Source organism: Paramacrobiotus metropolitanus, unplaced genomic scaffold, assembly GCF_019649055.1.
Source record: "Paramacrobiotus metropolitanus isolate TYO unplaced genomic scaffold, Prichtersi_v1.0 Parri_scaffold0000178, whole genome shotgun sequence".
In the NCBI taxonomy this organism is placed as follows: domain Eukaryota; kingdom Metazoa; phylum Tardigrada; class Eutardigrada; order Parachela; family Macrobiotidae; genus Paramacrobiotus; species Paramacrobiotus metropolitanus.
The window spans coordinates 73707-96558 of NW_026570398.1; the positions used below are offsets into that span (position 1 = coordinate 73707).

The 22852-nt window shown below is 41.9% G+C and overlaps 5 protein-coding genes and 1 long non-coding RNA gene across 15 annotated transcripts; 4 read left to right on the top strand and 2 right to left on the bottom strand.

The window, feature by feature from the left end:
- Positions 1 to 45: 45 nt before the first annotated feature.
- On the bottom strand, positions 46 to 3987 carry LOC129600445 (putative E3 ubiquitin-protein ligase UBR7). The gene is made up of 10 exons (XM_055498951.1): positions 3575 to 3987; positions 2942 to 3144; positions 2749 to 2821; positions 2625 to 2685; positions 2422 to 2521; positions 2102 to 2347; positions 1043 to 1174; positions 786 to 972; positions 663 to 724; positions 46 to 335 (listed from the first exon to the last, which is right to left on the bottom strand). Exons 1-10 carry the CDS (start codon positions 3843 to 3845, stop codon positions 255 to 257), a joined length of 1416 nt encoding a protein of 471 aa, XP_055354926.1. The 5' UTR covers positions 3846 to 3987; the 3' UTR covers positions 46 to 254.
- Positions 3988 to 5387: 1400 nt separating this feature from the next.
- LOC129600471 (uncharacterized) lies at positions 5388 to 7046 on the top strand. Its single transcript, XR_008692055.1, has 4 exons — positions 5388 to 6118; positions 6186 to 6260; positions 6880 to 6924; positions 7035 to 7046. It is a non-coding gene; the product is annotated as an uncharacterized LOC129600471 (long non-coding RNA).
- Positions 7041 to 8731, top strand: LOC129600470 (protein lifeguard 1-like). The gene is made up of 3 exons (XM_055499002.1): positions 7041 to 7046; positions 7115 to 7666; positions 8274 to 8731. Exons 2-3 carry the CDS (start codon positions 7225 to 7227, stop codon positions 8456 to 8458), a joined length of 627 nt encoding a protein of 208 aa, XP_055354977.1. The 5' UTR covers positions 7041 to 7046; positions 7115 to 7224; the 3' UTR covers positions 8459 to 8731.
- Positions 8732 to 8811: 80 nt separating this feature from the next.
- Positions 8812 to 11816, top strand: LOC129600467 (spastin-like). Of its 3 annotated transcripts, none has more exons than XM_055498994.1 (7): positions 8812 to 9155; positions 9621 to 9928; positions 10069 to 10221; positions 10278 to 10353; positions 10421 to 10592; positions 11015 to 11249; positions 11506 to 11816. In XM_055498994.1, the coding sequence occupies exons 1-7, from the start codon at positions 9122 to 9124 to the stop codon at positions 11647 to 11649; spliced, it is 1122 nt and encodes a 373-aa protein (XP_055354969.1). In that variant the 5' UTR covers positions 8812 to 9121; the 3' UTR covers positions 11650 to 11816. The 3 variants fall into 3 exon arrangements, with proteins under 3 accessions (XP_055354969.1, XP_055354970.1, XP_055354968.1); XM_055498995.1 differs by having other exon boundaries at positions 8813 to 9105; XM_055498993.1 differs by having other exon boundaries at positions 8814 to 9130.
- On the bottom strand, positions 11395 to 14030 carry LOC129600468 (E3 ubiquitin-protein ligase BRE1A-like). Of its 7 annotated transcripts, none has more exons than XR_008692054.1 (2): positions 13492 to 13868; positions 11395 to 11853 (listed from the first exon to the last, which is right to left on the bottom strand). XR_008692054.1 is itself a non-coding variant. In XM_055499001.1 (2 exons), exon 2 carries the CDS (start codon positions 13277 to 13279, stop codon positions 12119 to 12121), a length of 1161 nt encoding a protein of 386 aa, XP_055354976.1. In that variant the 5' UTR covers positions 13280 to 13370; positions 13879 to 14030; the 3' UTR covers positions 11902 to 12118. The 7 variants fall into 7 exon arrangements, 6 of the variants coding, with proteins under 6 accessions (XP_055354976.1, XP_055354975.1, XP_055354971.1 ...); XM_055499001.1 differs by lacking the exons at positions 11395 to 11853; positions 13492 to 13868 and adding exons at positions 11902 to 13370; positions 13879 to 14030; XM_055499000.1 differs by lacking the exon at positions 11395 to 11853 and adding an exon at positions 11902 to 13370 and having other exon boundaries at positions 13554 to 13868.
- Positions 14031 to 14061: 31 nt separating this feature from the next.
- On the top strand, positions 14062 to 22720 carry LOC129600466 (uncharacterized). Of its 2 annotated transcripts, none has more exons than XM_055498990.1 (7): positions 14062 to 14476; positions 17805 to 17978; positions 18945 to 19186; positions 20394 to 20541; positions 21135 to 21278; positions 21844 to 22082; positions 22437 to 22720. In XM_055498990.1, the coding sequence occupies exons 1-7, from the start codon at positions 14317 to 14319 to the stop codon at positions 22581 to 22583; spliced, it is 1254 nt and encodes a 417-aa protein (XP_055354965.1). In that variant the 5' UTR covers positions 14062 to 14316; the 3' UTR covers positions 22584 to 22720. The 2 variants fall into 2 exon arrangements, with proteins under 2 accessions (XP_055354965.1, XP_055354966.1); XM_055498991.1 differs by having other exon boundaries at positions 17862 to 17978.
- Positions 22721 to 22852: the final 132 nt, after the last annotated feature.

A 22852-nucleotide genomic window follows, 5' to 3' on the forward strand; every position in this document is an offset into this window, starting at 1 on the left:
TGGGCCGAATTATTTTTCAATAAGTTTTTACTGTGTGAAAGCTGCCACGCAATTAATATCGAACGATTTATTGAGCACCCCGTAAATAGTCGATCACGAAGCGCTTGGAACCGGAACCACAAATCACAGCAAAGCCAGGAGAACATAACAACCTTTCAAACAGAACACAGAGTCAACAAATACCATCATTGACGACTGACTAACGGTCTCCACATCAGCGCAATGACCACATGTTAAAGATAGTTTTCAGTGCATCATTCCAGTGCTCCGGGATCACTATCGTCTTGCACATTGAACGTACGAAAAAACTCTTCTATATCCGTTTCCGTTATGGTCTGAAACAGATAACACAACGCGTAAAAAACAGCTAATTAAAATTACTCAGAAATTAAAACAGTGTCAGGCTGTAAGCGAAGTACATATTTCATTACAAATTATAAATAAATAATAAATAAACTTATCATAATGAATATTTAAATTGCCATAATATCACTTTTTCCACTCCACGTATTAGTCATTTTAAGTCATCACAAAAAACTACGTACATTTACAATATTATTGCAAATGTCGTTTTTTGTGATGACAGAAATGAGTTCCACTAATGTGACCTCTTACTCGACTACATGTGGCCTTCTTTTAAAGTCTACATGTGGCCTACTTACTTGGCCGCCTTGTAGCCTGGTTTTAATGAACTCCACAAAAACTTCCTTAAGGTTATTAAACCCTGAAAGAACAAGGTGATAAAAAAACGTTCACCGAAAAACGTGCTAACACGCAATACATACAGTGTGCTAGTTCCACTTGCGTGACAGGATCGAAGCCTTCGCAGATATGCGCAAAGATCTCTTCCGGTGTCATCTGCGAAGCCCGCCGGACATTCTCCATTTCCTTGAGACCTTCACGTTCCTCGAAGGCCGCACAGGTGTCCTCGGAATCCAGCAGATACTCGATCTGTTTGTCTTTATACATCGTCTACGAGAAAGTATCATTGACGATTTGCAATGCAGATAATATGCACGCCGGAATGATGCCGAAACCATACCATACAATCTGTGCAACGGCAGAGTTTCTCGAACCATTTCGCCGGAAACACGGCGCCTTTGCTGGATAGAGTCTCTTCAATTTGCTCGCCGTATACTTTCCGTAGCTCATCTTTCATACACTTTACTGTTTCCTAATGAATAAAATGCAGCGTACTAAATATGACATCCTTGAATTATTTTTTTTATACGATTTATTAAACTTGAGTAATTATTAATTATTATTATTTTTTGTAAAATACGTAATATTTTTTAATTTAATGATGTTCAAATTTTATAAGAATTTCTTAATATGGTATTTTAACCCTTAATGGCCTGATATCGTAAAACTGATACATCACATTTAAAAACGCACTGTACATACCGTACAAGCTCAAATTTTGCATTTTTCTTCCGTGGTATGCTATGCCGACACCGGCAGCATACTGCTAACCATTTTTGCAAATTTTAAAAGATAATGGTTTTTGAGAAAAACAGATGTATCAAGATGATACATGTTTTGCCGGAAGTAAGTTAAACTTGTAGCACAAATTAATGGCACAGCACTTGCAGATTAGATAAATCCTGGGTGCTGCACAAACAATCGACGCTCCTAGCAGGCACGTTTCGAAAATGGTACGTTTGCTAACAATCGTGAAAAAAATTCTGATCCGCGATGGTGTCCTTATGCCGGATGAGAATACTAGCCGGCATCCGAAAATAAAATTTCTTTTGTCATACAGAATGGTCAGCGCAAGAGAGAGCATTTAAATTCTGTCCCTGTACTGGCTGCATAAGTAGGTCTCCATGCGCGCACTGTGTGCTGAATGCATAGAGGTCCAGTAGCCTGCCTGTGCCTCTTTCAGATTTATTCTCTCTCTCATTAGCTAGCAATGCTAAACAGACCAATGGCTATCACTTGTATCAGATTGATGCAGTTAGGCGTTAACGGATAAAAATATGTCAGGCCATTAAGTGTTAAATACCTGCTTTAGTATTAATTACTGGTTACTTTTAAAAATATTTGCAAAATAATAATATGTGGAAACAGAGATTAAGGTTATTACAAAGTGATCTTTTACCGAAATGTGAGCCGACTGGTTTTCGGAGAAATATTTGGAGTATAACTGTAGAAACGGGTGCTTGTTTAGGCAGGCCGTGCAGACCAGCTCGCCGTCCCATTCCTCGCCGAACTCCTCCGGTTCGACGCCGACATGCGGCGGATGAAACTGCTCTTCGCACATCCGGCACTGCACTGTCTCATGTTCATCCCCGAGAGCGTTGTTGTCGATGGGTTTCTCGCACGTGCAGATTTTTCCATGGAAATTCTGAAAGTATACCAAAATACGACTAATATAAAACTAACAAAAAGCGCACTATCTAAATGGTTACAATGGCGTACCCCGTTATACACGTTTTCCGTGTTTGTTGGTTCCTTGTTTAACTGAATAAGGCATTTTCTGGGGCCGAATTTGCTATTGCCGCAATCACAACGAAATTTTCTGGGAAAAATATACATTGGTACTTTTAGAATTTTGCTTACGGTAAAGGTCACAACGAGGTAAGTTCGGTGATAATCTATATATCAACACAATTAGGTCGTACCTTCTCGTGAGTAGTGCCACAATATCGTGCTCGTCATGGCAATTGAGAGCGCATGCTAAACCTAAAAATACCGAGGCAACCGTATTTTGTTGCAGCTTTATACGGATGGAATCACAAGCCTTACACATTCCGGCTGGTTCTAGCACGTCCAGCGTACATGTCCGACAAGCGTATACTAGCTGGCGTTTCACGTATCCCTGCAACATGACCAACCACTTCAGCAATTTCACGAAAAGTTTAAATTAGCGTACTACTTGATTTACGGTGCATAAATGGATAACGCAACGGTGTGGGTCATTTAGAGGAATAAGCCAAACCTGTGGATACGTGCACCGTCGCGCAGATGTATCGATTAGGTCGGCTAACACGCTGAAATCCGCTGGCTGATCCAGTTCATCCGCATCAGCGTCCGGATCGACCTCGGAGACGTTCTGGGTGTCCACAGACACATGCGTGGCGACGGACTCTTTGCTGGACTGCCGTTCCAGCTTATCGCTATCTGAATTGTCATCATTGCTGCCTGAAAACGCAAATAATTAAATTGTTTGCAATAAGCACCACCTGCGATATCAAATTCTTAAAAATATTATTATATTAAAATATTTGTGTTCCCAAAATATATGCTGTCCTGTGCTGTAAAATATATGAAAATATATGATGATGCTGTGATGCTGTGATGATATGATGTGATGCACAAGTTCAGCTATCTCTAAAAAAAGAGTAAATGAGCAATAGTCGAATTTCTCAAACCCCAAAAAAGGCCTAGCAGGGTAGGTTGAACAGGTAAAGTTCCTGCCGCAGGCGATTAAATAATGTATAAAAACACATAACAGATTTTGTAAACTACAGTAAACCGTTGACAAATCTAACCATTATCACGAGACTTAGAAATCAGCACAATGTTTTTACAACTAAAAAAAAAACCGAAATCGGTGGTATTTTTACTTTACCGTCGACAACATTCAGCACGACGGTTTCCTTCGCTTTGACCTCTAAGGCAGGGTTCGGTGGTCTTACATCCGTGGACACCGGGTCCTGCGAATCCCCGTTGGGACATGGATGCGGGATGATGGTGCGCACCTGTTTATTAGGATTGTGGTTGGGTTCGTCGCCGAAGGCCTGTTCGCTGGTGCGCTTCCGATTATCGGTGACGGCCGAATCGGTCGGGGAACCCGACGCGTTGTGCATGGCGTCCGAAGGGGTGGCTGGCGTATCAGTCATAGTATGAAGTACAAATGGGGGGCGGCGCGAATACGTCGGGAGTAACACAGGTTGGTCTAACACAAAAAAGGTGTATATGTGTAGCGGGCCGCGATAGGAGATATTAGAATGCAGTAGGATTACCGATGGTCTGTTGTACGGCTACATTACAGTACTTTCTGACGCGCATAGCAACAGCGACAGTGCTTTTCGGTGCAAGTGCCTGCAACTCAGTGGATGAGTAATCCACTGTCAATTCGATTAACAGGAACACGGCGTAAACGTGTCAGCAATCCTGAATAATGACTGTGCTGCAATGTTCTAGGCGTTTAATAATAATCTCCCTGCCCCTGCACCGCGACTGATCTTCTTGGCTGTACATAGCGGTGAATAGCAATCACTTTCTTACTCAGTTCTCTTCACGCCTGTTAATATTTTCTGTGTATGTTGTCCTTTTTATTGCTCTGCGGAATTCTGCGACGATCTGCGCGGCATTTTTAATTTTGTAAATTTTCAACGAAGCGTCTACATGCTTTTTTACCACGTGTTTCTATAGTCTATGTGTTTTACGTTGGAAATTATAAGCAGCATTTTCCATCACGAGCTGGTTATCATTTTCATCCTGGTTAGCTTCGGTAATTTCCATTTGTACGGAGTCAGGTAGCAAATCTGCCGGTGACCTCGCAAAGTGTGGAATGATCGACTTGTGTAAGATTCATTGCTCCCCTTATGATAGGGGTTTCAGAATTTTACTAATTATGTTCAATGTGCAGCTGCTGGGCGTTCCGGGCAGTACTATTTGTGGGCATGAGCATCGGAATTAATAAAAATATCGCATATTTAAGGCTTAGACTTAGAGTATCTGAAGCCCTCACTCCTCACTCCTCAGTGACTCTGTTGTGCATCTATCCCGGAAGGCCAGGAGAGGTGTTCCAATCGAACTGCGTTCATTTATGCCAGGGCACTTCGACAGAATGAGTGACACTATGAGCGTAAGTTAACACTCGCTCTCGTCCATGTGCCTAACAATAAGAGGCACATTTAATCATTCAGAAATTCGTGGAACGTTACACTGGCAGTTGACTTCTTCCTACCTGACCTGAATTCCTCAGAAAATTTGTTTCCTTTTCAGTTATGGAAACAGTTAGTAAAACTAAATTCACTGAAAACTTTAAAACCACGAATTCCAGCCGCTTCCGGTTGGTGAACAAATGGCAGCCTCCCAGTGTGGCAGCGTGATTTGGCTCTGTTTACCGATTCAAAAGCAACTCTTTCTACTTGCGTCCTTAATGAAAAGGAAGAACAACGTGTAGAAAACATTTCGCATAAGTAGCAGACCGTTCTACGCCAGACTGGGACGAACCCATGGGCTGCGCCTGCGCGGCACACAAGAAAACTCATTGTAATTTAACCATAGACGAGGGCGAGTGTTAAATTACTTTTATCTGACAATTTATTACCTATTATTAAAAGCTACCTATTATCTTATTTAATTAACCATGATCTTAACCCAGTTATCCAGTAAAAATGTCTTTAAAAATAAAGGTAATATTAATCAATCATTCGGGTGTTTCTAACTGCTTGCTTTACCTAAATACACAGCACATAATTTATTTTGTGTATAATATATTCAAATTGTATGACGACGTAAGTACAGTAATTAAAATTGTATTGCAAAAATAAATAAAAATTGCAAGAAAATAGCTTAGGATTTCCTATGAAAGACACCACTATCGTAAAGACGCTAAACGAGCACTCTTTCATAGCGCGTCCTAACTTCTACGTATTACTACACTGCACAAACCAACTTTCTCTTCCGTTATTAAAGCCACCTAAGTACTATTGTCATCAAAATAACATTCCGATACCAAGAGATCTTTGCGGCACACGAAGAGCGGCTGTTGACCCGTATAGCGCCAATTAGTGCTGTATTGGATACTGCATTAGTATTGTTCATCTGTCGTGTGTGAGAATAATCAAAGCGGCACTAGATGCCGGCCGCGCGGCGGCGCGCCGGTGTAGGTCAGAGAAACTGAGCTTGTATGCCACGAAGACGCGGGGCTAATAATGCGCGTTATATCTACCGGCATACTTCCGCCTTAACCGGCGCATTCGGATCTTCTGTAACGCTCGCATCTCTGCTGACTTTCCGTTTCTTCTCTTGGACGGCTATTGACTTTCACTTGGTCAACGCGGAATTACCTGGCATCTTTTTGCCGTGTTTACTGCGTATCGCGGATAGAGAATGCGGAGAACAGTATTATCGGTATCCCTGTGTTTTGCCCTCCTGGCTGGTACGTAGGGGATTATTTGCTGAAATTAAATTGCCCCGCGATTAGTTTATTATTTTCGGTGATGTAGGAGTCAACGGTGCTCCGGCCATTCCCTTCCATCATCCGGCTATTGAAGCCAGGTATTCAGGAGGCGGCGGAGATGGTAAGTGGTGCATCCATAGTATTTTATTTAAAGCAACTGAAAGTAATATTACGGCTTTAAGTGTTTTTCTTACGAGTACCGGAAGCATATATTCGCTTTATGCAATTAACAGATAGCGTCACTGTATTTTTTTCCTTTCGTCGACAGTTGCGGAAAATATTCCGTTACCGCCCGTATTGATTCTCATGTCTTTTTAGGATTTTTAAAAATTATTTTCTTATTGATCAAGAACTACGATGCTTTATTAGTATTTGTATTGGGATTTTGCTGCTTGTTTACTGTAAAATTATTTTAAAACTTGCGGTTGGAGTTTTCGGATATTATTACCGGTATCTACTTCATTCGTTTTTACGGAAGTAATAATGAACATATTCTCGCGAAGTATAGGAAACTGTGTACCGGTAGGCGGTGTCTTTTTGTAACAACAAATAAATTATTGTGCTTAACATAACAATTTTCAGAAAAGTGTGTACAGAAAAAAAATTTATTCATGCAGTTTTATGACTTACAATGCCGTACATTACCCAATTATGATGAAGCCCCAGTGTACAGTTAATATAAGCGAAAGTGAACGACCAAAATGACAGCAGCATCAGACATCTTTTACTTGTTTTTCTAGGTAATGTGGTCCAGAACAGCAACGACGCCGAAATGGGCCAGCTAAGTATGTCAAGCGACCATCTTTGAATACCTTCACAACTGGAATATAACCATAATAACCATAATAATAATTCAGCCTACATTTTTAATAACCACTGCCATCTTCTTTTGCAGGTGGAATATTCAGTAAGCCAACGATCACAACACCCACGCTATAAATACCAGCAAATTTACCCGCTTTTTTCTTTAAAAAGACGCCCTGGTCAACGAGCTGCAGACCGCCCCCAAACTGGCCAACGGCCCGCAGGCCGAAGCCCAACGCCAGGCTGACCAGGCGCACCGCGACGAAATCACCCCAGACAACATGGAGAAGGATAACACCACGCCCAACCCGGCCGTCACCGACGCCCCGCCGGAGGATGCGCCGCCCGAGACCAAGATGATCCGCCCGGTGTCCAACAACCAGAACCGCTTCGGTGAGAACGTCAACTTCAACAACTTCCAGGCGCCGCCGCCGCAGTTCAACCCGCAGTTTGGCGGCGGTCCCTTTAACGGACCGTACCAAGGGGGTCCCGGACCGTTCAACGGCCCGCAGTCCATGTACACGCCGCCCGGACCGAGTCCCTACGCCATGCCCTTCCAGCCCCAGGGACCCTTCGGGCAGGGACCTTATGGACAGGGTCCGTATGATAATGGCCCGTATCAGAACCAGAATTACCCACCACCGCCACAGAAACCGATCGGCAATCCCGGCAGCTATGGCGCGGATAATTCAGCGCTGCAAGAATCTGGAATGGGCCAATTAGGTAACAGAGAAGGCGCGCTTAAACGTTGGCATAATGTAATCAGTACAAATTTGTTATGTACTTTTATTTATTACAGAAGGCAAAAAACAGTTTCGAAAATTTTTTTAAATTATAAAATTTAAATCAATAATTTTATTAATTTAATAAATTATATAAAGCAGCCAGCCTTTTTATATAAAAAGGTAGCCAGCTATATACTTGCTGTTGATCCAACATACTGTATTTCACATATCGAATCAACAGCAAACATTAACTGAGTACACAGTAATTCCATAAATTTCCTTGTGTAAAGATAAAGTTAATCAACTGCGGAATTTAAATTTAAATCTTTAAAGGACGATACTGTATTTTCCATGTAAGTGCGTAAAATAGAATATGAAACAACGTTGCGCAATCTCCTGTTGTCGGTAAATAAAAGAATAATAAGCAAACGTATATTTTATTGAGAAAAAATTAAATTTCTTCATTTTGTTAAGAAAAGATTTTAGGGCCAGGACGATCAACTGAAAAAAAATTCAGGTTGGAGATATTGCAGATTTTGACAAGTTTAGTTCAACCGTAATACTCGTAATTCTGTGCCTAACCCAATTTCTTTTGTGCGTATTAGGTCAGTTCTTCAGCTCCATGGTGAGCGAACTGCAGAACTCCGGCTTCAACAACAACGTGGAAAGCGCCATCGCTCCTAAGAAGCCCGTGAAGAAGGCACTCGTCCCCCGCCCACCGGCCGCGACAACAACCACCACCACCACCCAGAAGACCACGACGACCCCCGATGACAGCTCAGATAGTTAAGCACAAGCGCTGGTAGCTTCCGCGGCGCAACGGATATATGTTTCGTATTCTATGTTCCTTTGTGATTCTTTAATGCACGGTTTACGTCCAGAAATATATGTAAAGCAGTTGAAATTAGCTAATAATGTGCAGAAACGGAATAGCTGCTGCAGGCAGCAGCGAATATTCCGAGAAAAAAAACTAACGCTATAAAAATTATTGCGAACGCGAAGACTTTAAACTGGTGCAAAAAATTAACAATTACTTATCACAGCAGCAAAATAAATTCCAATAACACGATTCAAATTATCGTTTTTGCTGGAATAATTATACTTATCGCTAAGCAACCAGTCGCTGTTGGCGTGACCTTTCCTGCTTTCCGTGTCCTGGTTGAACGACAATCAGGTTCTCGGTAAAGGCAAACAGTAAATCCACGTAGCGTATTTATCACAATCGTACTCCATCCTGTCTTCGAATCCCATCTCTCTCCTACGGATTAATTCGATCTCCTGTGAATCCTGTGATGAAGATGGTTCAATAGTTGTATTACAAAAACATATTTTGTTGTGAAGGTTTGGTTGGTCCTTGGATCGCCGTCGTGCATTATGCCGCCGGCCGCTGCCCACAATCGGACGATTAACTGCACATCCCAATCTGCCGAGTGTATGGTCCGTTCTGCCGCCAATGTTGCTGGTAATTCTAGGACGAGTTTATTATGGTGAAAATCTTAATGATTTCGCAAATGGTTACCTCCAAATTTCCAATAACTACATGGCAGTCTACATCTCTTTTCTAAATTTTAATCTATAAGAAAGAATTCCCGGCAAATCGCAAGATCCAGAGATTTCCAGACAAACAAAGTTGCTAAATAGTAGTAAATACTACATGTATTTTACAGATCAACAAGCGTATTTTGTTCAGTATTTATTTGAATTTTTCAGTGGAAATTTGTGTACATAGATACAGATGTAGACGTTCGCTCAAACGTTTCGAACCATTTGTTACGCAATTATTGAAGAAGATTATGTTCCTGTTTTTGTTCTTTAATATCTGCACAGTGCGTGAATTAGCAACGAATGGAAGTCGTATTTAACATGGAAGTACAAGCTTTCGGTTCATTTTAATTTTACGTTTGTTTTAAACAGCAATAAAGGCAATTAAAATGACACTTTCTGTTTAATAGCTTCCTCTTCCTCAGTGATGGCTCCCAGAAAGCGTCCCGCCAGTCCCGGCTCACCGGTCACCCAGAGCGGTGATGGTCCCGCTGTGAAACCGGCCCGTCGTGTTCCCTCTAATTATCGCCGTATCAACAAAGCGGCGTTGCGAGCGCGCCTTGTCGCCAACTTCCATGTGGAAGGCAGCATTGTTGACCTGGTTTTATCTTCTATTCTGGACACACCGCCACAAGTGACCTTTGATGATGTCGTCGGCCAGGAGCAGGCCGTGAAGCTCCTGCGCGAACGCGTTGTATATCCGGCTTTAAATCCTACAGTAAGATCCGAAAACAGTTAAAAAAATTTAGCATTTGTAGCAACAATTTTTAAAAATTGTTGAATTTTTAAATGTTTTTTAAATACAATTAACCAAAATTTCAATTTGGTGATCTGTGCAGTGCAAATATTTATTTGCAGTTATTCAACGGACAGAAATTCTTGCGTCCTCCGCGCGGCGTTCTCCTGTTCGGTCCCACCGGCAACGGGAAGACGTTACTAGCGAAAGCTTGCGCCGCACAGACCAATTATAATTTCATGAATTTAACCGCTTCGGTGTTGGTGTCGAAATGGGTAAATAAACGCTCGCATATTCCGCACTGTGACCTTTCTACAGAATATTTGTGTAGGTTGGCGACAGCGAGAAGATCATTAAGATCCTGTTCGAATGCGCCCGGGATATACAGCCGTGTATAATCTTTATCGGTAAGGCGCCGCTGGTAGACATCCGTAGCACCGTGGCATCGTGCCAATACACACGCCGTTCGTTTAGACGAAATTGACGCCGTGTTATCGCAGCGAACACACCTGGAGCGGGATGATACGCGGCGATTTAAGAATGAATTCCTCACCCAGTTTGACGGGCTTATGTGCAATCATGAAGAGCGGATTATGGTGCTGGGCGCCACGAATCTCCCTCAAGGAATCGATACAGCAGCTTTAAGGTAAAACCTAAAACCGTGCAGAACCGGGGGAACCGTTGGTCGCGAGCAGACATTTCATGAGACGTTTTATGAGAAAGCACAATAAATATTTCCATGCAAAGCCTAAGGCATATGTTAAACAAAATTATATCTTTTATTTATGGTTACTTAATAACATTGATCGATAAATATTACTTATATATTCCAATCAAATGTTTTATTAAAGATACTTATATACTCCAACAGATGAAACAAATTGTATCGAATTTTTTTTAAAAATGAAATTTGATCACAAATTCTATTTTTTTTAATGGTTCTCTTACTGTAAAAAAACTGTAAATTCTTTTCAGAAGTGGAAAACGGAAACTTATTATGAAATTTCATTCTTTATTTATCAGTTAGTCGTTACTTCTTCGGAACAACCTTAACTTTTCTCCTTATAGAAGGTTTGATTTGCGCATATTTTTGGGGCCGCCGGATTGTGGAGCACGGGAGGTGCTACTGCGGCGGATATTGCGCGAAGTCCGCCACAATCTATCGGATGCGGAAGTTCGCCATATTGCCAAGATCAGTCAGCAATATTCGGCCAGTGATCTGGGTGTGATTGTGAGGAATGCCGCATGGTTGCCGTTAGGCACGATTGATCCCACACGGATACCCAAGTTAAAAGAAGCCGAGGTCCGTTTCGCGTGTAAATCAGGAAGCATTTTATTACGCTTTTTAAATTAATTTCATCCATTTAGTTTTACTATCTTTATACTTTTAATGGTTTACTTGAATTTTATAGCAGATTTTATTATGCTTAATTAAGTAATTTTTCAAAATCATCAACTGGATATCAGCTTTCGCAAATATTTGAAATAACAGCTTTTGATAGCGGTGAAGAATGTAGGCGTTAGAAATGGCCGTTGTCAGTAAACGATGTGGTTGGTAGATTCCGTTGATTGGCATCCGCGACTTCCAGCGCGTAATGGAGCATTTTGTACCGTCAGGCTATCAGTCGGATTTGAAGCTCATCGAGCAGTGGACACAGCAACACCGGCGACAGCCGTTTCGACAGTGTACCACTAATAAGTGATAGTACCATGTCATACGTATGGACATGCTTGTTTTGATTGTCTAAGCGTCCGTTTCCCTCCGAAATGCTGTACAGCCGATCCACGTGATTATCCAGATTCAGATTTTATGTTGAATTCGTAACTCCTTGTGTGGTGGCATAATGATTACCTGTCATGTTTCGATGAATGGACGCAAACGTTGCCGAAAATCGCCAGCAATCCAACTGCAAAACTTGATGCTCAATTTTCCTCATGAAAAACTATTTTTGTTTTAAATTTATTGATAATCATCTTTTACTTTTTTTATTACACAAATTGTTTTTGCTTCAAGCTCTGCAAAAATCCCAACACAAAATTTGGACTTCCTCATAATTTCAAAACAGAACTATAACGATCAGTGCATCGCTGCTTTCCCCCTGAACATTTCACAACGGTCATCCATCAACTGCGGCTTTAGGGAAAACACTGGTTTTATTTTCAAGTAGTATTTCATGTCATCTTTAAACAGCGCTGAAACTCGTCCTCAGAAAACGCAGTCAACTGCCGCTGCTCCACAGTCCGCTGCTGCAGCTCCAAATTGCTCACCAGTTCTTCCTGTTTATACAACACTTTAACAAATTTCTCTAGCTGTTTTCGGTGCGACTTTTTCTCTGCTTCGATTTCCTTAGCTTGTTTGTCCTTCATATCACTCAACACCGCATTCGCCTCTCGCAATTCCTGGAGCTCCTTATTCAGCTTCTCCTGGACGACGCTCAAACGATTCAACGACACCGCCGACACTTCGTTTCTCTTGACATCCACTTTCTTCCTCCTCCGGTCCGCCAGTTCCTTTCGAAATGCTTCCAATTCCGATGTAAGTTCTTGCACTTTCTTCTTCGCCAAGCGCGCTTCGTTAGCAGCCGCGAGGAGTTTATTTTCCTGTTGCGTCTGACGAATCTTCAATTCACGGTACTCCGACTCGAGTTCTTCTTGTTCACTGGATTTACGGGCCAGTTGCTGCTGTGACCTTTCGATCTGCTCCTGTGCATGCTCCAGATCGGAGTGCTGCGCGCGTACTTTGGCTTTTAAAATATGCACCGCGGCGTCGCTTCCCAAAGTCTTCGCGGTGACGTCAATATAACTTAACGGGTCGTCTGGATTAACAATCGGCAAAACTGGTTTCTTCCGCGAGTCCGCTGCTCTGTTTTTCTCCTGGGTTCGCCGCGGATTTATCACAGATTTCGGAAGAACCGGTTTGTTTTTCACGCTACTCTTCTTTGAATCAGTATCTTTCGGTGGATCACTACGTTTCGCCAAGAGCTTCCCAATGGGCATACTGCGCACTCTGGCAAGCACATCGTCCACGGTTAACGACGCACTGGGGTACGTCACCGCAGCCAAGGATTTGGCGGGTTTAATCTCCTCTGTGATGAATTCGTCATTATCCGTAGAGAATTCGAGGGTGCTTTGCGACTGCGCGACGACCGGGAGGGATTTCGTCTGGAGCGTGGGGAGGAGGCTCTTTGGGATTTCCAACGCGGAAGAGCTTTCCGAGAGGAACCCCATGGCGGAGAGCTTGGCACGTTGTTCGCTGAGAAGTCGGTCGATACGCGCGATCCGGGATGAGCAATCGTCGGAGGGTGTGGCCGGACTGGTTGGGGATTTATCCATCCATCCACAGGCTGATTACGTTAATCATGCAAGGATGACCCTCTACTGACGCATTGCTTCAGGTCACAGCGTCCCTTCCGATTCAAACTTTCTAAAATCTCGTAATATTCAGGGAAGAGTGTAAAAGCTACAATTATCAGCATCAACGATCAGTTACATAACGAAAGGCTTTTTGATCTAAACGGAGCCTTTTCTTACAGAACATTTCTTACAGTCTCCCTAACTGGATTCGCTTCAGCATTTTCCCGTTTTTTTTATCATATCGCCCTCGTACGTTTTCTTGAACATGCAGCTTGTAAAATATTCCATGCATCGACAGGTAATTAACTTTGCACAGTTTTCTGATGTCAAACTGTCAAAATTTGTTTTAGCCAATGAAGATAAAACCACAAATAAACAATGGAGGAAAAATATAGAGCCCGGATATTTCTTAAAAATTAATTATAACTATGTACTTTGGAGTGATTATGTTTAGCCGTAATTTCCAGCGAAGTTTCGTCAGTCGTTAGATTTAAATACTTAATCAACAAAGTTTCGAAGTTTTGGAGTTCATTTTAATACAGTAATCAACCTGCGTAAAATAGCTTTAAAGGCCTTACAGCGCATGGCAAGGGAAAAGAAAAGTCACTGCATCAGCCGATCGTTGCCTGTTCCGTTCTGACACGTTTCTATGCGCCAGCAAAGGTTTTCCAGCATCCATGGGTGTCTCACTTACACGAATCATGACGCTGTATTCTAGCAACAACAACACGCCGAACAAACAGTAAGTGCTTCCTGGCTGACAGGAGAAACACTACTAGCATTGAACTATTGTAGAACATTCCCTGTTTACACTACACCTTGATAGTCAGCGAACTACATAATCTTGATTCTGTACGTATTCTTGAATTAGCTGAATTAATTGCGGACACAATTTTTTATTCCTTGTCCTAAAAATGTACCTGCCGTTTTTCGTGCACTCCATCGCAACTTGTATTATTACTAACCACATCCATTCTTTCCGTGCTGATAACTTAAACTGAAATACTGTAGTTACAATGGAGCTGTTACCTTCGGGGATGTTATACTCGTACTCTGATCTCTTGTCAGTGATAGGTTATTTTCTCACATGGCGCATAGTTTGGTACTACTTACGTCGCTGCCCAGAACAACTTTTCGTAATTTTGGCATGCGTGTACTGGATACATCGTCTACCAGGTAACGTCACTTTTAGAAAAAAACAGGTCAACAAAATAGTCTCAAGCTCGGAGTTGCGACCGGATACCTCTGTGTTTATTTGGCACATTTTAACATGTATGTAATGGTTTTGCAAAATACCCTCTCGCCGTTTTATGACAATTTCAGTTTTACTACGTATTCATCGAAGCAAAAAGTGATCCTACGGTACCAGCGCTTATACGAGTATAAAAACACAGTGACCCGTGCAAAATCAACTTAACGCGCACTCAGGCGCAGGCCCTGTCTTGAATTTTGTAGTTTGACAGGATAATCATGTGGTGACGCTGCGTGGTGACCAGGGGCTCCACGAGACCCCTGACGACCTCGGGACATTTTTTTAGAGCAAATCTGACCTCGGGATAATTTTCAGCGCATTTTTCTGATATAGAAACCATTTTTCAAAATTTTTTTCGGAAGAAAAAATTTCTGACTGCCGGTGCCCCATACGCCCCTCAAATACCTTGGGCGGTTGCAATGGCGCCACAAAAAAATCTTTTATTTTGGCGTTTTGAACACTTTTTCTAGGTAAATCGATATCGCTGATTCTGAATATGTTGTCAGAAAAATTGTGTTAGTTATGGGAAGGAAGAATTCTAAGTTTTAAAATTTTTGGATGGATTTTGCAAAATTTTGTTTTTATCGAAAAAAACCACTTTCTTCGAACTGAAATATTTTTCTGATAATATAATTATTCAGAATCAGCGATATCGATTTACCTAGAAAGATTGTTCAAAACGCCAAAATGAAAGAGTTTTTTGTGGCGCCATTGCAACCGCCCAAGGTATTTGAGGGGCAAATGGGGCACCGGCAGTCAGAAAGTTTTTCTTCCGAAAAAAATTTTGAAAAATGGTTTCTATATCAGAAAAATGCGCTGAAAATTATCCCGAGGTCAGATTTGCTCTAAAAAAATGTCCCGAGGTCGTCAGGGGTCTCGTGGAGCCCCTGGTGGTGACGATAACCATGTGGTGACACGAAGACAGATATGGACGACTTCGTACACGTTAAATTTTTTCAGGCATTTTGTTTTGCTTGTATCCGCAGTATCCCGCCGTATGCTACGGTATCTCCTACGTATCCCCCATGTATCCTCATAGGATTTTAACTTCGTTTTGGTATTTGCCGTATCCCACCGTACCTCTGCAGTATCCTTTACGTATCCCACATGTATCCCGTTAAAAAACCTGAGAAAATTAACGGGATACATTGAGGATACACGTAGGATACCGTGAGGATACTGTGGGATACGATAATAACAACCACATTAACAATATTCGCTGTACGTGGAGAATATCTACATTACAGTAGGAAATATTTTCATGCGCAACACCTTTAAAAACCACAGTATCCTTGACGTATCCTTAATGTATCCTGGTGAATACAGCTTTAGGACCAATGAGTAACTACGGTATCCCCACGTATCTTAACGTTTCCCTACCGTATCAGCGTTGAGTATCCATAAAAATATCCGGTTCTGCTAGGTTTTTAAAAATTATTAGTTTTGCTAGGTTTTTCTAGTAGAATGCATTCAGGATACTGCAGAGATACCTTGGGATACGGCAGTGATTAAAAGAATGTATAAAACGTGGAGGATACCTCAAGGATACATAGAAGATACGGTGGGATACTGTGGATACATGCCAAAACAAATGCCCGAAAAAAAACTGATGCGTACTAACCGTGTAGATCAGATCAGCACGAAGAGGCACAAAGTAACTTACCTGCCAGCCGAGCGGTCGAGCGCTGTGGATTTTACACAGGGTATGCAATGGCCTAAAGGTTTTTCGCTCGTATCGCATTTGTTCGAGCCACGTACATTCGTCTACTTCACACCAAAATGTAGGAAATTAATTTCTCGCCATTTATGCATCCAGCTTGCCAAGAAAAACTCAAACAAGCGTTTCAGGACGAGTGTGACCTGGAATATGCTTCTCCAACCTGCGCAAGAATGTCGCTAATTTTTTCCTCTATTTACTGTATTTTCTAAATCTCGTTATGCCGGTACAGTGTACTTAAGTAAATCATGACATTTTTATTATGGTGAGGTCTCCGTTTACAACCTTTCACTCGGTTCACAAGCTCCTGCTCCATTTTCTTTAACTCCGCTTAGTTTTGCACCCAGCCATAAAGGAACACATTTAGCTCTGAAATTCCGAAAAACTTAAATACGTAAAAAACTCAAATCCGAAAAAATTACAACCCGAAAAAACTTAAAATTATTCCGCCCCCCAGCGGCTCACCTTCGACCAGGTTTTTCAGGATTTTCAGTCGGCCCCCGCCGGTAAAAAATCTCAAACAAAGGGAGGCGGTCCAACCCCACTCTCTCTTGTGCCGACCCTGTCGGACAGGGTCTGTCCACCACAGGATACTGCGCTTGCGCTAATTTCCGCTAACTAGTACAAAAAGCGCGCTCTGAATTCCACAGAAGCGAAACGTCGCAAAATTCGTTGTAGCGAACAGTCGCGAAATTTTTATTGTGCACTAATACGTAGTACCATAATATTACTAAACTAAAAGGTATTCCATCGACTTACGTGACGTCACGATAGGCAACACGCACAGTGAGACGCAATGGGCAACCCCTGCGGGTTTTGTGTTTATCAAAACGTTCAAATTCGTACAACCCGTTCGTGTTATGGCTCAAAAAATGCGGAAAAAATTCTAAGTTTGTGAACCAAAACTGACAAGTGAAACGTTCTCAAGGAAACGAAAACTTTATGATTCTCGTTAGCATAGAGGTCTATGAGGTGGTTTGCCAGTTCAGAGACCTCCATGCTAAAGGAAAATCCTTGGTTCTTGATCTGTGGTGGAACGAAGTGACCAGAACCTGATCAGTCAATCAAAAGAAAACAATTAAAATTTAATCATTCAATGAAAACCATCAAACAATTCAGATCTGATCAAAACAAGTCATTTTTGTTTAGCGTAGAGGGCTAAGGCAGACTGCCTCATAGACCTCTAGGGTAAACAAGAATTACGTAAATCGTAAACTTTTCGTTTATGTGACAACTTTTTACTTACCAACTTTCACTTTCCAAACTTCAGATTTTTTTCCGCATTTTTTGAGCCATAGTACGAACGGATTGTACGAATAAAAGTTTTGATAAACACAGAGCCCGCAGGGGTTGCCCACTGCGTCTCACTGTGCGTGTTCTCTACCATGACGTCATCGTACAAGGTGCATGCTCGATTGAATACCTGTTAGTTTAGTAATATTATGGTAGTACAGTATAAAGCAGTTTAACGACAGCGCTTAACTAATACTGCAGCCCTGATGCATCCTACTCTGATCTACTCTGATAACTGATAGGAGTGCAGACTGGTTGGCCACGATTTGCCTTCTTCGATGATGCTCGTTTCTGCATAGGATGCCGTGAGGCACCGGAGAACTGCACCAGCCCAGGATTGACCGGACCAATGTGCCGGCACGAATACTCTTTATGCGTCACCGTCATGGGCATGCGCAAAAATGCTGGAAAGTGGGGTTAGTACAACTGCACGAGTATATTGCTAGTGCTAATTCTTCCCAATAAACTCATACGAGATTGTCGAGAAATTATGGGCGCATACAGACAGCGAAGAATGCACGCTCATGGGTTACCGGTTACGCCAACATCCATACCACGGCGCGCCACGTTGTATTGTTTACACGTTACATAAACTAGGCATTGCTGGTGCGCGTCAAATATTAATTTTATATATGCATATTTATCATACTTTCTTTGTTGCTTAACTCGTAATTTATTTACTTCACAGCTTGAACTTATAATACCGGGATACCCACTTATTATTGCAAATTTGCAGGTACTGCATTCAACAAATTAGTATCGCGACAACTTTTCTACAGTGGCTAATGGCTGTCCTTCTAATGTCAACGCTGCACTTACCAGGGCACATAGGGGTCCTCCAAATTCAGAAAAATCTCATCTTTTGTAAAAAGGTAGTATACTACCCAAGTATGCTTAAAACAATATTTTCAGCTGCTGTAATTAAGAGAGGCGTGGCCAGCGCAAATTAAAAGAGCATGCAATACCGCATACATACTATGTTATTATTGTACATGCACAGCTTTATGCATACGAGTCACAACTGATCACAAGGCCATTAGCATGGGTAGTATACTACCTTTATACAAAAGATGAGGTTTTTTTGAATTTGGAGGACCCCTGTGTGCCCTGGTTAGTGTACGGTGCCCGTACCTTTACGCCCTCATTTCCTTGTACAGACGCTGCTTTATGTATGCAGTCGGCACTCGATAGAGTGGGTATCCCGGTATTAATATAACCCCTCAATTCATCGAAGCCGGCACTCATCAATAAACGGAAAAATTATGACCAAATTAATAATGCTGCAATGAATGCTTAACTGCACTGTTATTTCAAGACATTTTTCTTTGGCTTGGTAACTTGCTGTCGGACGCTGTCACTTGCCCATGAATTTTATATTCCAGAGCTGCAAGTAGAGCGGATCTGCTCCGATCATGATGATATGGTCGATCAAGATAACGCTCTGTTTCGTACGTTTTCCCGCGGCGACGATATGGCCACGGTGTGCACGATGTCAACGCTGCCTGTCGCGCAGTTCGGCCTGGGACCAGATGGGACGCCGCTGCTGAGACGGCGATGTGTGTGCGCTTCTTTTTTTTGCAACGATAATCTATGGGATGACTACTGGAAGATGCCATTTTTACCCGTATGTAAAATTGTATGATCAAGATAAATGAGACTTCTAGACCACTCTAAAGTTGCAGTTACGTAAGGACGTACAGAGTAGTGCAACAACCGTTGAGAGCTATCCAGCATCATCGGGAGCCAGCAACTGTGTACACAGTGAACACGACGCTGTGGTGCGTCATCATATCTTTTCTGTCGAAAAGTTTTGCGAGGGGGCAATGCATCGTAATATTAAAAATTTATTTAGCGTTAGATGGCCTAGCGTCGGAAAATGTTCTTTAAAAAACTGCTTTCAGAATACGAATGTTTTATAGAGGTATCAAAAATTAAAATTTCCTTCGAACAGGTCTCCGGAAATTCACGCGTATACGTGCACAAAGTATATGCAAAGATATAGCAGTTCGTATTGGCTAACATTAGTTATCTTACAGACAAATTTTTCCTTTGAACGTATTTTTGTGAGCGATGCTCTTCTCTGTACATATTGCAAATAAAGACAGTAAAAATTAGTTATAAAACTTCGGTTAAAACTTGCTTAAAATTTGTTTTATTTCATACAGGTCATTCAAGAAATGACTGGTCTCACCACCTTTACCATGTTTTGGCTGTTCGCAGTTTCGTGCCACTTATTCTTATGTATTTTTTTAACGATTTTAGACTTTTCTCATCCCCAATGACGCTGTCTTTCATTTTATATACGTCCATGCAGTGAATTGCCACGAAGAGACCTTTCAAAATAAATTCATAAAAATAATGCCCTTTAGATGCCGGTAATACCGCAGCGGCGCCATTATTAAGCACAGGCATGTACTGGAGTACGTTGCGGCGATGTACAAACCCGCTTGGACATCTCCGATCATAAGGAATGTCAAGTCAGCAGCAACGGCTCACTTGCACCTTAAACGAGAACTTCAAAGAGTAAAGTATAAGAAAAGACATGTCAAACCTTTTGTAACTGATTGGTCGTAAAACCAGAATGCCAAAAACACCCGTAGTTTTCGGTCTGCAGTTTAAGTCGCACACCGCAGGGAGTAGGTGGCCTGGTTTTCGGAAAAAGTGAAAAGAAGATGTTTGACGTAGAACTTCAGGCTTCAGCAACTGTATGCAAAAACACTGCCGCATTTGTATATGTCCAGCTTATACTAGTGACGCTCTAGCTGTACGAATACTGGCTGTTTCGAGTGCTGCGAATAGTCAAAAAAGGGATCGCAGTATTATGATTGTAGGAAAATCCCAAGCTATCGGATACTCCCCAGTTTCGTCCGCCGGGAAATTATTCTCTGGATAAATTGAAGGAAATTATTGCGAATGCCAACAATCCTTTGACCACGCGTGCGCCAACTACCACCGTGTTACCGTCATCAACAACCACTGGTCAGTGCCAGAGAAAGAGCAGCATGTTGATTTGCGCACTCGGCGCTGAATTTCCTTTGACAATTGACAGCACATCTTATCACGTGCTTCTGAGAACGTGTGCTTACAAATAGTGCCTTACCACTTACCAGCTCAGTGAGCTCACCTACACATTGTCCAGTAATCAGTGCTTAAATAAAAATTATAAGTAATCGTCAGTGATTGAATTACTCACAAGATTCTGTTTCGCCAGTTTTTAACTTTGACTGCGCTTTTCGCTTCTACAAAAAACATTTACTGACAAAATTGAGAATGAATGTATGTACGGACTCTGTATTTCGATTTCAAGCTATTTAACGGAAATGATATCAGGTGTGCCATTGTTGTAAATTCATTACATATATAAAAATCGTTTAACCTTCATACACGGGTTGTGTATTTGTGGAAAATCAAGAGCTGTAACCAATCAACTGAGTTTTGTAAAACGTTGTTTTGGTATCATGTGTCGTCAGTTAGTGCCGCAGCAGCGAACAGTTCGTACCCAGATGGTCGTTTCTGGATTACCCTCTCCAGTTGCACTGCTGTACATGTCGTACATGTTTTTTCTCTTTCAGGCACCCTTCCATTTTCCTGCTATTACTGCATTGGCTCGGAACTCACTTGTCGTAATATTACCCAGATCGCGGTATGCAAACCCGGAATTAAAACATGCATTTCCGCTACCGGCGTACGGCGGCAGCCATCCAGTGGAAAATGGGGTACTATGTCGTAATGAACATATTTTGCCAAACGAGTGTTCGATATACACTGTACACGGGAGTAATTTGGCAGCTGCGTCACGTTTTAGTAACGGCTTACTGTCATTTATGCGGATGCCCAACAAATGAACGTAAACAAATACGAATTGCCGGGCAGTTCGAGTTAAGTCGCTGACCATTGACCTTAGATATGTTTTAGCGCGTCTAATAGAGAATTAATTCTGCATGCGTGAAAATTTATCTAAGCGCTTAAGCGCCAGAGAGGTAGGAATTAAGTATTCAGGATTTAATGTGTAAGCTTGAAAATTTAACCAGCGCCATTTTCCCGGCTTTAAATTTTCTTTTTTTTCGCACAGCGACTTAACAGTGATCAGTGTGATTCGTTGTAATCGCTTTTATTTAAGCAGCCTCAAGAATCCAGGCATCTGTGAAAGTTTTTGCGGTGTGACATACTTTGTTTTAACTTAAAAGAACACCGTTTTATTTGTGGCGACTAAACTGCAACCAAAATCGAAAGCGTATTAAGGCGCATTAAAGCTCTTTAATAAGCAGGCTTCCTTTGTAGCCCTGAGTCTGGACCGGTATTGCTCTGACGAGGGCGATGCGGCAGAGGATTTTGCGGATTTCCACACACTGTCCAAAGGAGCCAAGATGGTCTGCATTCTACTTGAGCGTGATAGGGAAACATTCGGTCTGGGGCCGGATGGGAGACCGTTAATTGACCATCGATGCATCTGCGCCGAGGATAAATGCAATATGCCAACGTGGAACCAGATCATGGATGGCCCTTCGATTCCTTATAAGGTAGGATTATGACCAAATGGTGGTTCCTTCCGATTAGGGTGCGGTAGCTTCCATATGCCAAAAGCTTGAGTTGTTCTTTAAATAAGTTATAATAATAATTACGTACCTAATTATAATTATGAGCAGTACACCGTACAACTGGTGCGCTCATCTAAAAGCATGGATTCTTCCGTTTTGCGCGTTATTCCATAATACGAGACAGATATTATAAGTAATTCTCTAATCGGCGTCTGCCAGTACACATAATAATACGCCTGCGCGGGTTTACACTAATGAAAGACAAACACGAGTATATGAACACATTCTAAAAATCCTTCATTGCGAGAAAGCAACCCTATTTGGCTCTTTGTGCAGCCGGTGTACACGGTGAATGATACGCTCCATGTCCAACCTCCGGGAAACTATTCTCTGGAAGCCCTAGAAGAGCTGAACAATGATGACAAGGGCAACATCACAACGACTCCACCAGGCGGCAATAATCATACCGTTAGCGGATGTTGATGCTGGTTTAACCCATACGTGACTGTCGCATTTACTGTACTGCTGATTTTCAATTAAGAAAGAAAAATGACACCACAATCGATTTGTAATATAACGAATTCTATTAGTACTCATAACCTTTGTGCCTGAATGTACTCTGCTGAATAAAAATTCGTTTCTTTGGCTAAGGAAATGCTGGAAAAAACTGCTTGAAAAAACTGTGCTTCGAAATAGTGAGCAAAAATAATAATCGAAGTTGGGAACATTAGCTGCGTCAGCCTGTGTGCACT